Source organism: Daldinia loculata (assembly GCF_022478755.1).
Source record: "Daldinia loculata strain CBS 113971 unplaced genomic scaffold F4817scaffold_3, whole genome shotgun sequence".
Classification (NCBI taxonomy): Eukaryota; Fungi; Ascomycota; class Sordariomycetes; order Xylariales; family Hypoxylaceae; genus Daldinia; species Daldinia loculata.
Genome location: NW_026054857.1, coordinates 474,260 through 493,783, shown reverse-complemented (window position 1 = coordinate 493,783; position 19,524 = coordinate 474,260). Strand labels below are relative to the sequence as shown.

Below are 19,524 nucleotides of genomic sequence, written 5' to 3'. Positions count from 1 at the left end.
TTTCCTCATGCAAGTTAGCTCTGGAATGTATGTTGCTTTAGTAGGGTCCTGTCGGTAACCGGAGTCTTGATCCTACTTGAAGGCAGCCTTGCCTCGACACGATCGATCGAGCCTGGACTTACACGCCGCACCCATGCATGCTAGTTGAGTATCCTACCGAAAATGCCTTTCTTATCAGCCGCCCGTATTGAAACCCTCTGGCGTATGGTTATAGGGCTACTACACACAACCATCGTATGCTATTGATCATCACTCGAGACTACTCCCAGCAAGTAGATATCTATATCTTATATGTTATTCTTAGACTTAGGGGCCTAGTAGTGTAAAAGACAGTTTATGATTCTATTAAGTATATCATTAGCTCTGTGCGCTCTCCTAGTATGTAATGCTTCGAAATGCTGCTTTATCTAAACGCCTCTGATGCGGTCATATCGTTTCGTCTTTCGTCATTAGTCATGCCACTGCTTACATGAGCTTTGAAATCCGACTTGCCTCCAAGTCCATCAACGAGTGGCGTTGAATCATCCGGTACATACGAGAACCCCTTAACCAAGTTCGTCAAAATCGTCATCCCAACCCAACCGTTCAAAAATCGAAACCTTCCTCTCGGGCTCCTTCACATTCTCGGTAGTAGAATTCCTAGTATCGGCGATATTTGCAACATCTTTATCAAGAATCCTCCGTTTAATTGGTGTGGCTGCCACGAGCCCTTTTAATGGAATGGGTGCAGTGCGAGGCTTAACTGGAGTTTCTGCGAGTGCACCAGGCGGGGAACTAGGCATTTCAATCCCGCTGTCGCGGAAGGACACCATGGACACTTTCCGAGCCATGATAGGTGATGATGCAAGAATATCCGTTTCATCGACCTCGGGGAAAAGGAGAGAGCTCTGCCTAAGGGTCGAAAGTCTAGCAGGGGTTGCCTGAACCTGATCTGCTGAGGGTTTCGAACGAGGAGAGGTTTGGAATTTATCGAGGGTAAATGCTGCCTCGTGAGTGCGTTTCCTTGGCGCCGAAGAAGGAATTAAGGAAGATGAGGGTGTACTACTTGGTTCAGCGGGCCCCATAATTCGAGAACGACTTGGCTGATTGCTGGCGCTCATGCCTAGTACATCCTTGAAACGCTTTCCAATAGGAGTTGCCTTGACCACGTCGGGAGGTTTGTGTTGAGTCGGCTTTCGTGATTCTATGGGCAGGTTAACATCATATAGAAGTAGGAAGTAAAGCGGAATCAACATCCACTTACTCTTTAGTTGTGAGAGACTAGTAGTAGCACGTCTCTCATCTGCTTCGGCCATGGCCTTACCGACAACGTCCCTATTAGGACGCCTAAGGGCAGATATCGCATCATGCAATTCTGCCTTAACTAAAGCGTCCTTCTTTGCCCTCTCCCCCTCTGATCTTCGTTTGATGGGCACCAATGTAGGCGCACGCGATGTACTGTCTTTAGATGTAATAGAGTCTGCTTTGGGAATGTTCGAGATAGATAATGGCTCGCTGGCTTCTCGCTTCAACATGGAAGTAGAAGCAGATCTCATCAATGCTATCACTCCGCTTGGGCCGCGCGACATGCTTCGACGATGCTTCTCGGTCTCCTTGGAAAGAACACTCTCAAGTGTCTTAGATGGTTTAGACGTTGGACGCTTCGTTGCGGAGCTAGATTTCGACTTAGATTTCACAACCGACTCCGAGTCTTCCAGGTTTCTCGACTTAGGTTTCGATGGCGGCATCATAACTGGCCCACCTAGCTTACGGTTGATCGAATCACACTTTTCCGGTAATCTTGCAGAGAAGCTTTTGGTAAATGTTAGCGATTAATGATTTTTCACATATCAAGGGAGCCTTCTTACAATGGTACGATGATATCGACACAGAAATCTTTCAACGGGTCTGATGTAGCCCTCGAGGACTTCTGCGTCTCCAACTGCGCGCTCGACTGGGTGTCATCTGGCAATTTAACCTCATCTAACGCAGTAGATTGCCAAATGCATAATCGGTCCGCATGAACATCGACGAGAGACGGTAAGTTATGTCGACTGCGTTTCCTCGTAGAGTTATCCTTGAGTGCTTCAGCAGGAAGCTCTTCGAGAGGTAGGCCCGGTAGTTGTGAATCCCGGTTACTTTGAGACGGAACTAATGGTTCTAATGCTAAGATTTCGAGAATGATGATCATTTGCAATTGCGTCTCCCTCGAACGCAACCAGGCTACTTGAAGTTTAGTCTCCGGCGGTTCAGTTGTTGTCATTGCTTCATCGTCCTTAAACTCAGGCTTGCGAGCACTCCACCACTTTTGAATATGTTCATGCTCCATCGGATATAGGCCGTTTTTGCCAAGCTTCATCTTCCTAGTCTTCCGCTTCTTAGTCTTCGCATTACCTTGTTCAACATCAGAGTCTTGGAACATGGGTTTCATTTTAGAAATTAGGTCCGGAATTGTTTCCCGATACTTCTTGTCGATCTGTGTAGTTGTCATGACAAGACTTTTCAAGAAGTCCACGAGATCATTCATATCCAGATTTGAATCACAATCTAGATGAAAAGCAGCACGTGCGCGAGATAGAGGACCTTTCGCAAAATATGCCAGGGAACCCTGGTGAAAATATTAGACAACTAGCAAGGGAAAGTATACTCGAGGAGCCTACCATTGAATGATAAAGAGATTCAAGATACTGATTACGAATATTATCGAATATGCCCTCCGCAGTTGGCGTCGTCATCAACTGGCCCACTGTAGGGGCGCTTGGAACCTGGCTCTGAGTTTGAGATTCGGATTTCTCAGTGAATAGACTTTCTAGAGAAATTTGGCCGACATCAGGCTGCGATTCCTCATTGTCTTGGCAGGGCGTAAGTGGCCGTACGGGTGGAATAAGTTGGGATGTCGTTGAAACAGAACGAGATCTCGCAGGCTTCTTTACTAGAGATTGTATGGCTTCTATCGCAAGTCTCCTCTTCTTAGTCTCGTGGTGTAAGTGGGGAGTAGTCAATGGGTATGATATATTGGAATTTATGAAAGTATTGGTCCGTTTCTCGATAAGTTGGATGCACGACACCGTAGCAAGCCGCCGAAGTTCCCGAAGATCCACCCAGGAGCCAAATTGGCAGAGAGAATACAATCCATCCGTCTGACGTTCCAATACGTAAAGGGTCTTATCGGATTCTAGTCGAGCAATAAGAACAACAGGACGGGATCCTATGCGACTCTCGAGTTCTAGAACTTTAATCTTGGACTCGAAATATCGCGAGAATTCGAAGCTTCCATATGGTGAAGAGAGATCGAGGAATGAGAGCTGAAGATGTTCGCGAGGAAGAATCATTAGAGGCTGAAGGCTACGAGGTTTAATCGAGATATTTGGGGGGTGTGGCTGGAATTGGTTTAGCAATGATATGGGATAGTATCAAGTGGTAAGACGAATTAAACTTACCTTAATCACGATTGAAGGTCGTAGGAGCTCTTCCATAGCTTCGACATCCCTTTTGCGCTTCAGGCTCGGGGAGCCATCCGCGGGACTACCATGACTAAAGTCAAGGTGGACATTAGGTGAAGGCATATGAATGCTGCTGGACGGTAGACGCGACGCGTCTGAACCTAGAGCTCCTGAAGGCATATAGATTCCATTTACCGGGATATATATGGCCTTAAAAGTAAAAGGAAAAGATGCAAAATGAGGTCACTATAAAGTCTATATTATGGTAGAATGAAGGCTACACCAAAATGTACCCAGTCGATCATAGATGATAGATCGAAAGGTACTCTAATGTAAGTACATTTAATGCGCCAAAAGGAGAAAAGTGCACGGACCACATTTCTAAATCTTTTTTATGACTTCACGCGTTTTGGCCTACACGTCTCTGCGCGATGAGGGGTACAAACCGGACAGGCGTGCCAAGAGATATCTCCAACTGCCCTGTACGTAAGCCACAGGTACAACATAGGTACCTAAAAGGTATCTGGGTACATAAAAATTGAGGACCCATCTGTGGCGTATGTTTTCTGATGCCATCGAGAGCTTGAATCAGCTAGGTAATTGCCGTATATGGAATAAGTTGATTATTTATCGCAAGCTAAACACTTTAATTTCGAAGAAAATTACGATAATGCGTTTTAGCAAGTTAAATCCATCCTTTAATGGGTTATCGTCTGACTTTTATCTCGGCATTTAATACATACATAATACCCGTACACAACACTGTACGATGTACTGTCAACAATGTTTACTATTTACAATTTCAATGATGAAGTTGAGGCTATCAGTCGTCACTAGGTAGTAATTTGAAATCAACGTTCTACCTCAACAATATCAAATTCGGAGATCATTTTCCGTAACTGCGAAATCGTGGCGTTGTACTTCCACACTCTGAAACTGCCACTAGACACGTACATTGCTCTTTACAAATGAGTAGATGTAAGAATAATACCTCTGTCATAATGTGCGCGTCCGCTGAACTTTTACTGTAACACGGCAGCGGAGCTCTAGCTCCAAGGCTCTAACAAAGCTTGTGTTACCTGTAGTTTACTTCTGGTTAGCTGCCTGATAAGTTCATACGCTGTTGTCCCCCCGCCGCCCAACCAATCAACTCCAACTTTCCGTGCTGCATCTTTTTAGTCTCGAGTATCGAAAAGTCGCTTATGCAAGTTTCTGAATCGGCAGAGTTACTGTAACTTATTATTACCGATTATCCTGATTCCTCTGATCTTACCTTATTACATTGATCGCCTACTTCTATCTACGTACATGTCAATTGATGCCATTGTCGCCATTGTCGCCATCTTGCAGCTAAAACCCTATTTACTTCCAAGGCTCGGAATATTTAATATTTGATCTTCACTTTGATCTACACTTTGATCTTCAAGTAATTAGTCCTAAAATACCCCATTGTATGAAGTTGATTTCCGTCATCTCATCGGATCGATCAATTTGGTACTCTTCGAATAAATCAGTAAAAGGTACCCGACTGAGTGGGAACCTGCAGCGCCCGAGTCAAGAAGTTTTTGTCCACTTTCGTCCACTTGCAATTTCAAGGGTTTTTTTCGGATTTTTCCCTCATGGATGACCCCGGCCTGGTCTATCGTGAATAGCTGCCAGCTGCCTTGCTTGGCGTCTTGTTTTTGACTGCGACTTAACCAAATTACAACCCTATTGTCGCTTTTTAATACATACATTTCCCTTCTTCTAAACCTCTAATCTCCCTTAGCTCCAGTGCCAATATCTCCGGATGATAAACTGACTAAACCTTTGTGCTTCTGGATTTGGTTCCAGCGAGTGGCATTCGTTAATTCTCGACATGTCCGCCGCCGAAACATCGCCACGCGCCGTTCGATTCTCCCAGAGCGAAGTCGAGCTGGCACAGGATAAGTCTAAATCTCAACGGCCTGTTGCCATTTCCACCGATTCCGACGGCTCGGGCTCATCCGAAGATTATACACCCGATCTGCACGAGCTCGAGCGCCAGGACGAATTGGGGTCTCTTGCCCCATACGGAGATGGTAGTATTACGAGCTCTATGGCATCGCTGGCCCCGAATTCGGTTGCCAACAATGTTGGGAGACCACGAGGTTCCGCGGCCGAAGCGAGCGCTAATAATGTCGCGAATGGTGTCGGTAACCGACAACAACAACAGCAACAACAACAAAGACCCCATGTGACGCGCACTCCCTCCAGCACTTATGCTCCCCAAAGAGGACCTCCCCTGCAACCCGGCTTCATCTCTACTTCGACACGGTCTGGATCACGCCGACGAGATCCTGCCGACAAGTTCCGCGATCAAGAGCCCGCCTACCTGCGCATGATGCGCCAAGACCGTACTCCTAGCGGATATTTTGATCCTTACACCCCTAGCGTCGACTATTCTGATGAAGAGTCTGAAGGCGAGACCCCCTCTTCGGAAGGTGTCTTCGACGACCGCTTCCCTAACGACGAGACTATAATGTTCCAGAATTTGATCGACGACACGCAACCTACCGAGGATGATATCAAGGATCCAACGAACCGCGAGCGGCTAGAGTGGCACGGTATGCTAGCAGCAGTTTTGACCGGTGATGTTGTAAAACAAGAGAAAAAGCGGCTTATTGGTACATCTGAGTTATCAGGTGGAAAGTCTACTTACAAGAGTGAATTGTGGCTCGGAATCAGGTCGAAAATGACAGGCCGGTCCCTTGCTGTCCAGCGGAGAATAATCGAAGAGGCGCGAGGGAACCTTGACCGAACTATTGACGAGATCACTCGGTTCGAAGTGCAAGGTGAGACTGCTGCTGGTAAACCTGCCATCGAGCAGGTCCGAGACATCGTTAAGAAGATAGAGAAGTGTGAGGGTCTATATCCCTCGTGGCAAGCAATGGGAATCGCGCACCAGCAAGTCACGTCTCAGTCGTTCCAGGAAGTCTACGATGTTGTCATGTCTTGGTATAATACCAATGAAATGATCAATACCGAATTATCAATTCTTAAGAAATGGGTAGGTAATGAGGACCTCGATTTCCAGAGGACGAAGCAGAGGTCGCCGAGTACCAATGGTTTAAGCGATGAAACTTCATTTCTAGACCGTCTTTTGAAAGAGGATGGCCTAAGGTCGTTGCACGAAGATGACGAGACTGCAACGCAGGAACACGCTTTAAAGACAAAGTCGCTTATCCGAAGAAGCATGCTGACACCGATCTCAACCACTATTGCCAAGGCTAAAGAAACCCTCATCATGAACTCTGCGGCCTTCCATAAACGACACCTACCTCCTTATATTGAGGAGCTACTTACCCTTATCAGCTTTCCCTCGCGGCTGATCGAGGAAATTATCAAGGTTAGAGTAGCCTATGCCAGGAAAATGAAAGAGACCACACAGCAAACCCCTATTCTTCAAGACCAGATGATCTCGCAGTTTGAGATCTTACTAAAGCTTGCAATCCGCATCAAGCAGGAGAATCTCATGGTGTCCCAGCCCCAACCCGGATGGAACCTACCGCCGTGTATTGATGAGTCGTTTGATCAGGTTGTACTCGATGCCCTAAAATATTACTTCAAGATGTTGAACTGGAAGCTTAGCAGAAATAAGAACACTTTTAAGGAGGCCGAAGTTCTGTTCCAAGAATGGGATTTCGCTAACGAAATTGGTCAGCATCTTGTTGGAGGTGACATAGAAGTCGCCGAGCAATTTAGCAATCTCACCTACAAAGCTCTAAACCGCCTAAGCCAGACATTTGAGCGTGAGCTTCAGAGAAAGCCCAAGGAGAGCCCAGACGATATGAGCAAGAGGTACACGCAAATGTTGGATACAGTACGGGTTAGACAGAGAATGTTACAGCGGTTCTCGCGGATGTTGAGCGAGCATTATGAGAACGCGTCAGACATGAGTATTGCCCTTGGCGCCGAGGGCTTAAGGTCCCTGTACGAACGACTTTCGGTCACCGGGCACTTCCTCGTCGATGAAGTGGATGGCATTCAAATTATAGCATCGCCAGCTCTCATAGGTCGTGACCATGAAGTTCAATCGATACTACGAACTTGCTTCCACGAGCGGATCTCGGAAGACCCCACGGACCCTTACGTATTGATACTCCGTCCGGAGGCTCCATTACATTGGTTTGGCAATCGGCGTCCTCAGTCTCTCAATATTGAGTCACCTGATCTTAAGCTCGGCCAAATGCGTCTAATCGCAGATGGATCTCAAGACCGGCTAGCGAACGCGAGAAAACTCTTCCTAGAAACAATCGATATGCATCTCGATCTTATTGTGGAAGCGCGCTCAAATCTCCACAAAGTCAATACTAGACTATTCGAAATTCGAAAGGTTGGCTTCAAGCTTTCCAACACATTCATGGACAGTGTTGAGATCATCCGAAAGCAAACGAAGGGGTTCGACTGCCAAGATCTAATTCAAACATGCTTCGTCTTTGCTACAGAGTTCGGCCAGAGATCGCTCCTATATATGGACAGCAACCGGCGGCAAATGAACAACATAAAGCTCACCAAGCTTAGTTTGGACTGGGTTAGCTTCATATGCGACGATTGCAAAGTTACCGATCGCAAGTCTTTCCGTTGGGCTGTACCTGCGTTAGAGTTTGCAATGGGCATGACAAGAGGTCGACAAATTTTAGGACTTGGCGATGACGAATACGCAAAATTACGCGCCAAAGTGTCGGGGTGCATGTCGCTTCTCATTTCGCACTTTGATATTCTAGGTGCCAAGTCTAATCAAGCCGCACAACTAGAGCGCGAGCGTATCGAGACTCTCATTGGACAATTCAAGAGGTTCGACAAGAACCGTATGCTTGATGATGAGGAAGCCATCAAATATAAACAAGAGCAACGTCTAATCCAACTTGCTCAAATCGACGAAATACAGAGACGGAATATCGAAGAAAGACAAGGAATTGGACGGGTGCTTGAGGTTTCCAACGAAGTCGATCGGTCGCTGGCGTACTTGTCATCCTCTGCTACGAATGTCACGATGAGATGGCAACAAGGACATTTCGTTGGTGGTGGTACGTTTGGTAACGTCTATGCTGCTATGAATTTAGACACTGGTCATTTGATGGCTGTTAAAGAGATCAGACTACAAGACCCCAAATTGATACCGCAAATCGCAACACAAATCAAGGACGAGATGGGTGTTTTGGAAGTTCTCAACCATCCCAACGTAGTCTCCTACCACGGTATCGAAGTGCATCGCGACAGGGTCTATATTTTTATGGAGTTTTGCTCGGGTGGTTCGTTGGCTGCTCTGTTGGAGCATGGTCGTATAGAGGATGAGCAAGTTGTTATGGTTTATGCACTACAGCTTCTTGAGGGTCTCGCTTACCTTCATGAAAGTGGCATCGCTCATCGTGACATCAAACCAGAGAGTAAGTTCCCCCTTCCCTTTCATTATTACCCCCGAAACAACCCCATGCTAAATAGCATTCAGATATCCTACTCGACCATAATGGCGTTATTAAATACGTTGACTTTGGCGCTGCCAAGGTTATTGCACGACAAGGACGCACTCTCGTACACGGCTTATCTGCCACGAAACCTAATAAGTCGATGACAGGCACGCCTATGTATATGTCTCCCGAAGTTATCAAGGGTGAGAATCCAGGGCGCGCTGGAGCCGTAGACGTGTGGTCGCTTGGATGCGTAATTCTCGAAATGGTCACGGGCCGCCGACCGTGGTCAAATCTCGATAATGAGTGGGCGATTATGTATAACATTGCTCAAGGTAATCCCCCTCAGCTTCCAAGTATAGATCAGTTGAGCGCGCAAGGAATCGACTTCTTGAATAAGTGCTTTGTCAGAGACCCGAAAAGAAGAGCAAGCGCTGTCGAACTACTTCAACACGAATGGATCATGTGTATCCGCAACCAAGTCGTCGATCCACCGACTCCAAGCGACACGAGCAGCAACTCGGCTCAAAGTACACCACATCCTTTTTCGGGAAGCAGGGGAAGTGCGGGTGGAGATGGCTTTTATTAGGAATATGGGCCTGAAGATTTGCCTTCAATTCAAGTTACGGAAACGAAAAAGGATGGGATCTCGCCGCTCAGCGAGATGATACTGACTACACCAGGTGATAATGCTACGATTCCATTTCCGGCTTACGTAGAGAGGGAAATCAACGCGAGTAGCCGACTGCTTCCCCCTACTAACATGCAGGCGGCACAAGAGTCTGCGAGAAGGGCTCATATTAGAGAATCTGTCAGTCGGGCACGAGCGGAATCCGAATCAGCCGTGCCTAGCACTATATATGACATTCTAGAAAGAGAGTTCGGTCCTAGCTCATCTAACAGCGGACCTTGAGACTCCATGATGATGCGGGACTGTCTGGCGGTATGAAGGGGATGAGGGGGATGAAGGGGATAAGGAAAGCCTATTGTATGGGGTTATATATAATACGGACTACGACGGCAGAATAATGTTTGAGATCCACTGTACGACTTGAGATTCATACGTCCGGCTGCATGAGCGACGGAGTCGAGAGTGGTTTTTGTTTTTCGGCATTTTTGGGCGTTACGGACTGTACAATGGGGAACAAACTAAGGACGCCTCGGGGCTATACTTATTTATTTGGCAGACTGCTATGCTAGTCAAGTTGTTACTATATAACCCTAGATAGACCAGTTGCCCGAAGGGAGACCGATGCGGTCGGTCGGTCGGTCAGTCAGTCAGGACAGTAATGGCGGAGTTGGAAGTCTTACGTATATACCTAATGTTATACAACTAACTAATACCCTGTAATGTAATGCTTATCTCTACGTCCCACGTGAGAACGTTACATTGCATCGACGCCATGTTTTACCTTGTCTCACTCGTATTACGTGTGTTAAGTACAAATATCTTCGTACTGTCTTGCTTCTTCCTCATAGCAGCATCCTCGCTCGCACCCTATACGACGCCCCGGCCGGAGAGCAGTCCGCGACGGTACTACCCGAAATAGAGCGGAGTACGGAGTAATTGCCCTCGGCGATGGGTCGTTCCGCGGTGAGACGGAGGGCGCCGCGCGGTGCGGGACGCGTAAGCCGTTTTGGCGATTTGATGGCGCGATTTGATGTATTGGTGCGTTACATATGTGGCTATAGCTATGTGAGGCTGTCAAGCAGGCAGGCAGGTTGGGTGGTTTATGTTGACTATTAGGCTTGGCTTGTCTGTGGCTATAAAAGAGCTACATGGCTAAGATAGGTGGGAAGTAATGAAAATACATAGATGATAGGTAGGTACCTAAAGTAGGTAGATGCATAGATGACGATCACAGAATATTCTCCTCCTTCGTGAGAGGAACTAACCTACCTAGCTAGTTTAGTAAATGAGCTTTAGTGTCTATACCTATATATGCACAGGGACGCATTGGGTACTCTCTTCATTCCGCCGTGAAGGTTCGAGCAGAATTGGTGAAACCAAATTATCACCAAATGATCCCATCTCATCTCAAGCATTACTAGAGCGACCCTACCCTGCCCTGCCTTAAGTCAATGCCGAGATATGTAATAAATATATATCTAAGAAACCAAAGCGCTTGGCATGGACGCTGGGAAGGTAACATAAGCACACATATATAATATAGGTAGGTAAGCAGGTAAATATGTAACAGTCACGCCGCTGCAACGGTGACGGGTGAGGCATCAACTCCTTAAATATAAACACAACAGGCGCAGATGCAATCACGGATAAACAAGTTTTTCTCACGCCAATCATCACAACGGTATTAGATAATAAGAACTAGAAACCGCCGTATCAATTATCTCGTCCGATTGGTAATGAATATCGAACTATACTGCAGCTGAGGATAGGGGCAGGCATACGTGATGTGACTGATGCCCGTGTTAAGGGTCCGGTGTGCTGATCCTAGAGAACGTGAATCTTTCTTGGTGTTTCCCGCTCAAACCCTAAGATACATGCGATGTAGGGAGTCGGTATACCCTAGTTCTCTGCGCGGTGATATCCATTCCAAGGCCAGTCTCCTAGGTTAGGCGGTCTCTCCTATTGAACGATAGATTGGACATCTCTTAGCACGCGCCTGGTTCGGTGTGATCAAACGCACTTCTAGCAGCTTTGAGTTGCGCCGTCACTTCAGTCACTGTCTCCGTCATCAAGAGCGTCGTCGTGATCATCACGGGGTTCGCGGTCCTCTAGGCGGTCAGGGTCATTCCCCCCTTCCTCCTCCTCCTCATCTTCTTCCTCTTCCTCCTCTTCACCACCCTCATTCTCGTCCTCTTCTTCCTCCTCTTCTTGCTCCGGCTCCGGTTCCGTCTCAGCATCGCTATGTTCGCGCGGCTCGTCACCAGCGTCTACGTCCATAGCCGAGTCATCAGGCGCGTTGGGCTTCTGTTTCTTCAGGGCGCGCGGCCCTGATGAATCCGGCTGGCTCGTAGCTGCGATAGAGGCAACCGACATCATAGAGGAATTGGGATCCACACCACCCTTCTCAGCCTTCTTTGCAGCGGCCACCTTTCTGCGGTAGGTATTGCGTTTCGTCGTCTGGGTCTCGTTAAACTCTAGAGTTTGCGTAAGTTATTAGTGGTTTGCGTCGCATAGTATAAGCGAGACAGGTATTAATGCGTACTCTTGAATTCAGCCTCGAGCCTTTCGCGGAAGAAAGGGAATTCTATATCGTCGAGCGCGGTGAAGACATCAGCAGGCATGATAGTCTTCTTGTTAGAGCTTTGTGTGTGCTCATTCGCTCTGTTACCGGGTTAGACATCTGACATAAACCCTTTCCCAAAGCTTTGGTTTTTATGTAGGAACGTACGCATTAGCAAGGTGGCTAATGAATACAGTAGCGCTCTTGCTCATGGCCAGGATGGCATTTGCTTGGATCTGAGTATTCGGAGGCAGGACACCTTTGGCGAGGCGCATTATTATTGACTTCGGAAGGGTGACATCCTATGATAAAATCGAGTCCTTAGTCAAGTTATCTCCTCGTGTATGTTTCCTTGCGTACCTCGATAGTAACATTGTCCTTAGAAGTGCTATCTTTCCTTTCTTTGTCTTTCTCCGTAGGCGATGCAGCAGCCTCTGCAGGCCGTTGGGTATCCATCTCTATCGAAGGCGTGGGTTGGGGCTGCACAGGCTTAGATCGCGCAGGAACAGAAACAATAGGGCGGAGGGAAGTTGAAGAAGTATCGACATCGGCATCAGAGCCGTCGTAGACGAACTGAGCCATGGATAAGTTGCTCTGTCGAGCATTGTCAGTTTTACGGGGCGGCATGGTGCAAAGTTAGTGAGTGCACCGTGGACCGTGCAATTGGGATGCAAAAGCCGTGTCGGCAGAAGACGTCACTAGCTATTACTCTGTACCTAAGGATGCAGAATAAAAAGTTGTGGCTGATTCAGTCGATTAACGATTAACTTAATTGATTATGTCTAAGTGAAGGATGGAGAAGGTACAATACATAGGATTATTCGACTAGTAGCGCGTGCCCCACGTTTTGACGCGCCCCAGACGCGTAAAGAGCTTTCTAAGTTAATAAGGTTGGGAAGGAGCTTTATTCTTTAGTAACCTTGGTTAATTGCTAGGTTATTCTCTTATTCTTTCCCCTTTTTACTATTGTTGCAATCTCGGGTTTTTTTAATAGTTTTCTTAACCTCAATTCTATTATAAACCTTTGAACAGTTTTTTTTCTTTTTTTTATAAATATTGTAATAGGAAAATGTATAAAGTTATAATGATTATAAAGTTAAATAATAATTATTTAATTAATAATTATTGTGTTTAAAAAAGTTATTGTAAAATTTTAAGTATTTTATTGTAAATTTTATATGTAAAAATATATGTATATTAATGGTTTATGTATAAAGATATTTTAAGGTTATGTCGTAATTATTATCATTTATATCTTTTTTATTATAAATTATTTATTATTTTATATTATATATTTAATAAGTTTATTATAAACGAATTATAAAAATATATAAAATTTAACGTATAATATAAAAAAAAATCGATTAATATATTATATAAATTAATTGTTATTTATAAAACCAAATAATAATAATGTTTATTTATTATTTATTTTATAAAGTTTTATATAAATAACGATTTATTAATAATATGTTATTATATATTTATTAATACGTTTTATAATTTAAATTAAAAGGTTTATAAAATGTTTAATTATGTTAATATTAAATTTAACGTTTATGTTAAAGTTAATATATAATTTGTTTGTGTTATTTAATTTGCAATTATTTTTTTTTTGTTTTTTATTAATTTTAATTTAATTATTAAATTTAATTGCGATATGGTTTTTAAAAACGTTAATATAAAAGAATTTATAAAAAAGTAAAGTTACGAAATGTTTTTATTTAAAAAACTTGGATAATTATTTAAACGGGATTTTTTAAAAGTTAAAAGGATAAGTAAAATGATTTAACGGCGTCTTTATTTTAATCTAAGTTGTTAGTTAATTTTGTTATTAAAAAAAAAGTTAAAAAAAGTTTTGGCGGAAAAAAACGAGGTATAAATGCGCATTTTTTAATTTGTTAATTTTAATGCAAGCAATTTACATGTAATACCTTTAATAAAAATAACAATCCTTTTTTTGGTTTTATTTATGTACTTTTTTTATGGAAAATATTTTATTTTAACGGTGGAAAATATTATATTTGTGGAAATGCGGTCGAAAAAATCTTAAACGTGTTTGCGAAATGTATCGGTTACAATAAAAATGGAGTTTTAAAAGAGTTAAATTGTTTACGGAATTAAAATACCGTTTTTACTGCTTTAATAATAAATTAAAAACATTTTAATAACATATTAAAAATAAAATTAAATTTATAACTTTATTAAATCTTAATTCTTTTTTAACAAAAAGTATAATATGTAAAAATAAATTTATAAAAACTTATTTTAAATATTAAAATGTTAATTTTTTTTTATTTTCTTTGGCAAAGATTAAGTTAATATTTAAAATCTTATAATTAGTTTTATTATATAAACTTTTAAATAAGTTAATATTAATGTAAAGTTTAAAAAATTTAACAAAAACATTTTTACTAACTTTAATGTTAAAATCATAATTAAACTAAAATTTAAATTAAGTAAATTAATTAAAAATATAAGTTTTTATAATAAATCAATTGATATTATAAAAAGATATATAAAATAAAACTTATGTAAATATAATTAAAAATTAAATTAAACTTTTAATTTATATATTAATTAAAAAAATATTTACGTAATTTATAAAAAACGGTGGAAAATAAATTTACGTTAAACAGTGTTTTTTTAATATAATAAAAAATGTATTTATTTATTCTTATGCCAATAAAATGTTTTTAAAATTTAAATTTTATAATATTTTTTATAATAATGTATTTTTTATTAAAAAGTTTATTAAATTTTTTAAAAGTAAAGTTAATATAAGTTAATAATTCTTTATTAATAATATATTTTACGTAAATATAAGTTAATTTTAATGTAATATTAAAATAAAATTTTTCGAAAATTATTTTTTTTTTTAATTTTAAAATTAATTTTATAATAAAAATATTTAAAATATTAATAAAAGTTTTAGTTAAAGTTTTAAATGTAATTATAGTTTAAAAATGATTAAAAATCTAAAAAAAACCTAGTGTTTAAAAAAAGTTTAAATTATTAAAATTATTAAAGTTTTTAATAAAGTTTAAGTTTTTATTTTAATAATAATTATAAATATTGTAAATTTAATTTACGTTTTAAAAATATATTAATATTAAAGTAAATTAATTAAAAGTTTTAAAATATATTAATTTAATTAATATGGAAAATGTTAAAAAGTTGGTTTATATTAAAGTTAAAAATTTATTATAAATTATAATAAATGTTAAAATTAACGTTAATAACGTTATTAATAAACGTTTTAATAAAGTTATTAACTATTTTATTAAAATTAAAATAAAATAAATTAATAATTAACAGAAATTATTAATAAAATAATTTATTAATTGTAAATAAAATAATAAAATGTTAAAGTAAAAAATAAAGTGGAAAAAAGTTAAATATAAAGTTTTAAAAAATAAACTTTAAAAAAAAAAACAAGGAAATTATAAATAAAAAGATAACAATAAATTATTAATATTTTTTTTAATTATATATATATTAAATGTTATAAAATAAAATAAAATATAAATTTACTTTTTTTTAATAATATTAAAAAGTTTTTATTAAGTTATTATTACTTATATATTAAAAAATGATAATAATTATTATTAATTAAGAAAAGCTAATAATTAATATTATATAAAAGAATAAAATTATTAATACGTAAGTAAAAAAAAAATGGGTTATATGTAAAAAAAAAAAAAGCGGTTATGTATAAGAAAAAAAAAAAGTAAAAACCTTTTTTATAATATTTACTATTAAATGGTTTTTTATTATATATTCTTAAAATATTTATTAATTAATAATAACTTAATTAAGTTATAATTTTTTAATAGTATTTTTTATATTAATTTTTATTATAATTGTTATAATGTTAATAATTATATTACCTTAAATGGCAGTTTATATTTAATAATATAAACATTAACAACTTTTACATTAACTTCTTTTTTTTTCTTTAAAATAAATATATTTATACTTTTTATTCATTTTTATTTATTAAATATACCTTTATATTTTTTTTAATTAATAGTTTTAAATTAATTAAAATATTACATTTTTATATAAATTTTTCCAATATTAAACTTTTACCCAAAAAATATAAAAAATTTATAAAAACAAATAAAAATAAAAAGGAAAAAGAAATAAATATTAATTCTTTTATTGTTAAAAAATTAATTTAATTTAATATTAAATTATAAGATTTATAAAATAATAACGTAATAATATTAATTATTAAAAATAAAAGAAATAACGGTTATAATAAAAATATAAATAATTTAACCGGAGATTTTTAAAAAATTAATAATAACAAAAATTAATTATAATTTAAATATTTAATTTAAATAATTCCTTTTTTTATATATATTTAAAACTTTTTTTTTTAATATTAATAACTAGGTAATAAAAAAAATTAATTTAAAATAAATTAATAATAATAATAAAGTAAATTTATATGATAATTATATTATATGCTTTAATTTTTTTAACATATTAAAAGTTGTTAATTATAATAAAAAATTAAATAAAATGCTTTAACTTAAACCTTTTAATTAATTTAAAGATGAAAAAATAAAAACTAAAAAGCTTAATATTTTTAATTTAATAATTAAAAAAATATAAATTAAAAAAATACCTTTTAATAAATTTATAAAACTTAACCAATTACAAATTAAAACTATTTTACTTATTAAAATATTAGTTTATAAATTTATAAATGAAAAAAATAAGTAAAATCTTAATATTTTACATTTTATTAAAATAAAATAAAATAAATTTATAAAAAGTATTTTTATTAAAAAATTTTTTACCTATTTTATTAACTTTTAAAGATTTAATTATAATAAATGGATTATGTTTTATAAAAATCTTTAATTTATTTATAATAAAAATAAAAACCAAATTTTAAATTTTATTAATTTTTTTAAATAACTTTTAATTTTAATTAATCGTTAATGTAAACGTTTACCATTTATCAATATACAAAAGGTAAAAATCCTTTTAAAAGTAAAAAAATTATTAATGGAAACGAAAAAATAATGTAAAAAAATCCTTAAACAATTAAAAGCTATAACTTATAAGTAAAAGTTTAAAAAACGTAACAAAAAAAAAAAAACATTACCAAATTAAAATAATAAACCTAATAATAAACTTAATAACAACTTTAATAAACCGTTTACTTTAATTAAACTTATTTATTTCGATCTTTTGTTAATAATTAAAGCTTATATATTATTAAATATTATAAATAATATATAAATTAATCTTAAACAATTTATTAATTTACTTAAAAAAATATATAAGTTTCGGGTGTAAATTAGTTTTAACTAATTTTTTTAAAAGATTTATTTTTATATGTTTATTAATATATAAGTTTTTATTTTTATTGGTAATAATATTTATTATTAATATAATAAATATAACTATTATTGCCATAACATTAAAAATTATAATAAAAAAGTTATTAACCTTTATATTGGCCGTATTATTAAATATAATTAAAATATAAAAGTAAAATTTGTTATAAATTAAAGTTAGGAAATTTTTACCTTATAAATTTAACAATATATTAATAAAGATTTATTTAAACTTAAAATATTAGAAATTATTTTAATAATAAAAAATAATAAATTTTATTTTTTTATTAATATAAAAAGTAAATATATTTCCGAGAAAAACGTATATTATTACATATTTATTTTTAAAAATTATTATACCGAAAAAATTTATAAAAATTTTAATTTGTTTAAAACTTATAATAAAAAACGGTAAAAAAAATATTTTAAATATTAAAAGCTTGAAATTATTTCCAGGATTTTTAAACAAAAAGATTTTATTTATTATATAATTATAAAAAAGTGGGATCTTAAGTTTAATGGTTTTGTATTTAATATTGTTTTATTTTATTACTTTTACCCCATTAAAAGTAAATTTAAAGTAAAATATTTTAAATAAAAAATATTTAAAACGTTTTAAAACCAAATGTTTTTTAATTTATTACTTATTTTTTCTTTACTTATTATAACTTTTATTAATAAATTTAAAATATTTACAAATTTATATCGGAATTTAATAAATTATTATATTACACCATATAATTTTCCGGTAAAAAACCGTTTACGTCCCGGTTATATTATCTTTTTTATTTTTAAGCCTTATAATTTAAACTTTATTAAAATTATTAAAAGATTAAAAATATTAAAAGATTTAAATATAAACGTTAAAATAAATATTTTAAAAAAAGAAAAATTGGTTTATATATAAATTATAATATTTATTAATAATATACTTTAATAAATTAATTTTTTATTACCATTACCCATTTATAACAATAATTAATTCCTATAATAAATTAAGAATAATAACGTTAAAAACCTTTAAAATTAAATTTATTACTGCAATTATTATATTAACATAAATTAAAAAAAATTTAACTATTAAATTTATGGTTAATATTATTACCAAATTAAATTTATATAAAAAAAAATAAAACGTTATTAAAAAGTAAAACGTAATAAATATAGCCAATAATGGGAAATAAACAATCTTTACTTAACTTTAAAAATAATTAATAAATATTACATATTTTATTTAAAATATAATATGTAAAAAACATATTAAATTAATTTAAAATAATAACACTAACATTAAACATTATTTTTACTTAACCATATAACCTATACCATTCTAAATTCGTAAATTTTTTAAATTTAACACATTTTCTTTTCCAAAATAATATTTTAACTATAAACGTTATATAAAAATACACTTTACATCTTTATACCTTTTTATTACCACTTAAAACTCAACGTTTATAATTACCAAAATATCACCTTTTTAATTACAAAATATTAACGCATAATTTTTAAGGTAAAATCATACCAATTTTCTTTCAAAATTAACTTCGGTTTAAACATTTAAAACCAAAATTTTAAATATAAACTAATAAACATAATAAATTAATTAAGTTTATTATTATTACATTTACTATTATAGCAAAAAATATAACAATTTTAATAAAAAATATAACAGTTAATAAAAACTATAAAAATTTAAAATAAATTATTACTAATAACCAAAATATATTTAATTAACTATATTATATTACATTAATAATAATATTTTTACATGTTAATTCTTTTACTTTTTAAATTAAGTTTTAAACAACAATTTATATTTTTAATACATTATAAACCAACTTAAAAATCTAAATAACTATTAAACCAAAAAATAAAAAAAAAAATTTTTTATATATAAAAAATATAATATAATTAAATATTTATATAATAATTTATTACCATAACTTTATAACAAAATATAAAATAATAATTAATTATAATACGTTAATTAAAAAAGACTTTTATTAATAAATTACCCTTTTTTTTTTTCTAAATTTAAATTAACTTATAAAACGTTTAAATCCAATTAAACAAAAATACTTTATATTTAATACTTAATAGTAAATGGTTATAAAAAATTTAT

The 19,524-nt window shown here is 35.3% G+C and overlaps 3 protein-coding genes across 3 annotated transcripts; 1 reads left to right on the top strand and 2 right to left on the bottom strand.

The window, feature by feature from the left end:
* Nucleotides 1–323: 323 nt before the first annotated feature.
* F4817DRAFT_324714 (DNA replication regulator SLD3-domain-containing protein) lies at nt 324–3,754 on the bottom strand. Its single transcript, XM_049301663.1, has 5 exons — nt 3,420–3,754; nt 2,640–3,359; nt 1,848–2,587; nt 1,244–1,791; nt 324–1,183 (listed from the first exon to the last, which is right to left on the bottom strand). Exons 1-5 carry the CDS (start codon nt 3,600–3,602, stop codon nt 546–548), a joined length of 2,829 nt encoding a protein of 942 aa, XP_049163209.1. The 5' UTR covers nt 3,603–3,754; the 3' UTR covers nt 324–545.
* Nucleotides 3,755–5,280: 1,526 nt separating this feature from the next.
* F4817DRAFT_311735 (MAP kinase) lies at nt 5,281–9,764 on the top strand (the record flags this gene model as incomplete). Its single annotated transcript, XM_049300034.1, has 3 exons — nt 5,281–8,830; nt 8,893–9,381; nt 9,535–9,764. The coding sequence occupies 3 exons, from the start codon at nt 5,281–5,283 to the stop codon at nt 9,762–9,764; spliced, it is 4,269 nt and encodes a 1,422-aa protein (XP_049163208.1).
* A 1,767-nt stretch (nt 9,765–11,531) lies between these two features.
* Nucleotides 11,532–12,669, bottom strand: F4817DRAFT_355988 (histone-fold-containing protein; the record flags this gene model as incomplete). Its single annotated transcript, XM_049305728.1, has 4 exons — nt 11,532–11,956; nt 12,025–12,143; nt 12,211–12,344; nt 12,403–12,669. 4 exons carry the CDS (start codon nt 12,667–12,669, stop codon nt 11,532–11,534), a joined length of 945 nt encoding a protein of 314 aa, XP_049163207.1.
* Between the last annotated feature and the right edge of the window lie 6,855 nt (nt 12,670–19,524).